The sequence below is a fragment of the Dinoponera quadriceps genome, unplaced genomic scaffold (genome assembly GCF_001313825.1).
Source record: "Dinoponera quadriceps isolate SergipeBrazil2010 unplaced genomic scaffold, ASM131382v1 scaffold4430, whole genome shotgun sequence".
In the NCBI taxonomy this organism is placed as follows: Eukaryota; Metazoa; Arthropoda; class Insecta; order Hymenoptera; family Formicidae; genus Dinoponera; species Dinoponera quadriceps.
In genome coordinates this window covers 1-1,570 of record NW_014558388.1, presented here as the reverse complement: position 1 = coordinate 1,570, position 1,570 = coordinate 1, and the positions used below count along the sequence as shown (strand labels likewise).

The following is a 1,570-nucleotide window of genomic DNA, read 5'->3' as shown; positions in this document are numbered from 1 at the left end:
TCTTTTTGGGATATAAGTATTGACGAAAATGTGTTGAACTCGTTTCTCGTAGTCCGCGATCTCAATAAAGATACTTTTACTCGTTTTGGAATTATTATAAATATCAGTAGTTCTTTCTTCTTTCTCTTCCTCCTTGAAGCAGGATAACGTCTCGGATTAGAAATCCGCGTCTTTTCCGACGATATTCGCGTTTTGCTTCGTTCAAAAGTTGGCAGTAGTATGCTGCGTTCACAGTACGACGTAAAGAAAATTGACGTGTAAAATACCTTTAAAGTCCAAAAATACAGTTGCAAGAACTTTTCCAGCTGAGAGCCGAGTTTTGACTTTGATGAGTGCAGATTCACTTTTCTTTCGCCATTCCATACTGGCTTCTTTAGATTCTGGGGTGTAGTGGTGCACCCATGTTTCGTCGCAAGTCACAATTCGGTACAAAAAAGCTTCCCCTTCAGCCTGAGAGCGTGTCAAAAGCCATTCGCACACCTTCAAACAGTGCCGTTTCTGATTTTCGGTGAGAAGACGAGGGACCCATCTGGCGGACACATTTCGAAACCCAAGGTCGTCAGTAATGATTGCTTGAACGCTCCCGAAGCTTATTCTGACAACAGAAGCAATTTCAGCGACCGTTAATCGACGGTCACCCTCGATAAGGCTGCCAACCAGGCGAATATTCTCTTCTGTTACTCTGGTCCTCGGGCGACGTCGATGCCCCTCATTTTCAATAGATTCTCGTCCTTCTAAAAATTGTTTGTACCACTTGTACACTTGAGTCTTTTTAAGCGTATTGTCCCCGAACGGTGCTTCAAGCTTTCTCAATATGACCGACGGTTTTACGCCTTCTGCACTGAGAAATTTAATAATAATTTGTTGTACAACAGACGAGGGCACCACTCGCTTTGATATTGTGATACTGATTAACGGAGCGCTAATGAAAGGTCGCGTAGGGGGGAATCTCCTTCAGGCATCTCCACCTATAACGCTTGGAAGCCTGGCCTCTCTCCGTTCACCTAACTGCGGGTATAAAAATAATTCCGGTTTAAATTTGATTCACTGTCGTATGTTTAGCAATGACGCAGTCAGGTACACTTTGGTCGGTCATTTTATTCCTATATGTATATCTTATTACATTGAACGTTTTTTTTTTCTTTGGTCGACGGGGAGCTCAAACCGTTCGATTTCAATTCAATCATTTACCGTTTCCAGAGATTATAATATCAAAAATAAAAATGAATACTTATATAGAGTATTTAATTATTAATAGAATATTTCTACTGACAATTTTCATCATAGAAATACATCGATTTCTAATTATCACTCGTATTATATTCAGTATCAATTTGATTTCCGAATTTTTTCATTAAGATTATTAATTTTACAAAGATGCAAGAGAATAGAGAGAATCTCGCGACGTGTTCAATATGCTATATCGATGCAACGTGTACGTACGTGCCTATGAAAATAAATCGTTTCGTGTTTGCGATCAAATTGAGCCACACGAGCGTAAACGAAAAAACGCTTTAACTTTCGTAATACAAAACGAATGGTTCTTATCAATTCGATGTCACAGTTATGA

At 39.6% G+C, this 1,570-nt stretch overlaps 1 protein-coding gene across 1 annotated transcript; it reads right to left on the bottom strand.

The window, feature by feature from the left end:
• Window positions 1-266: 266 nt before the first annotated feature.
• Window positions 267-841, bottom strand: LOC106749827 (histone-lysine N-methyltransferase SETMAR-like; the record flags this gene model as incomplete). The annotated part of the gene is made up of 1 exon (XM_014629678.1): window positions 267-841. A coding segment is annotated over one exon (575 nt), but the record flags the coding sequence as incomplete, so codon positions are not given.
• Window positions 842-1,570: the final 729 nt, after the last annotated feature.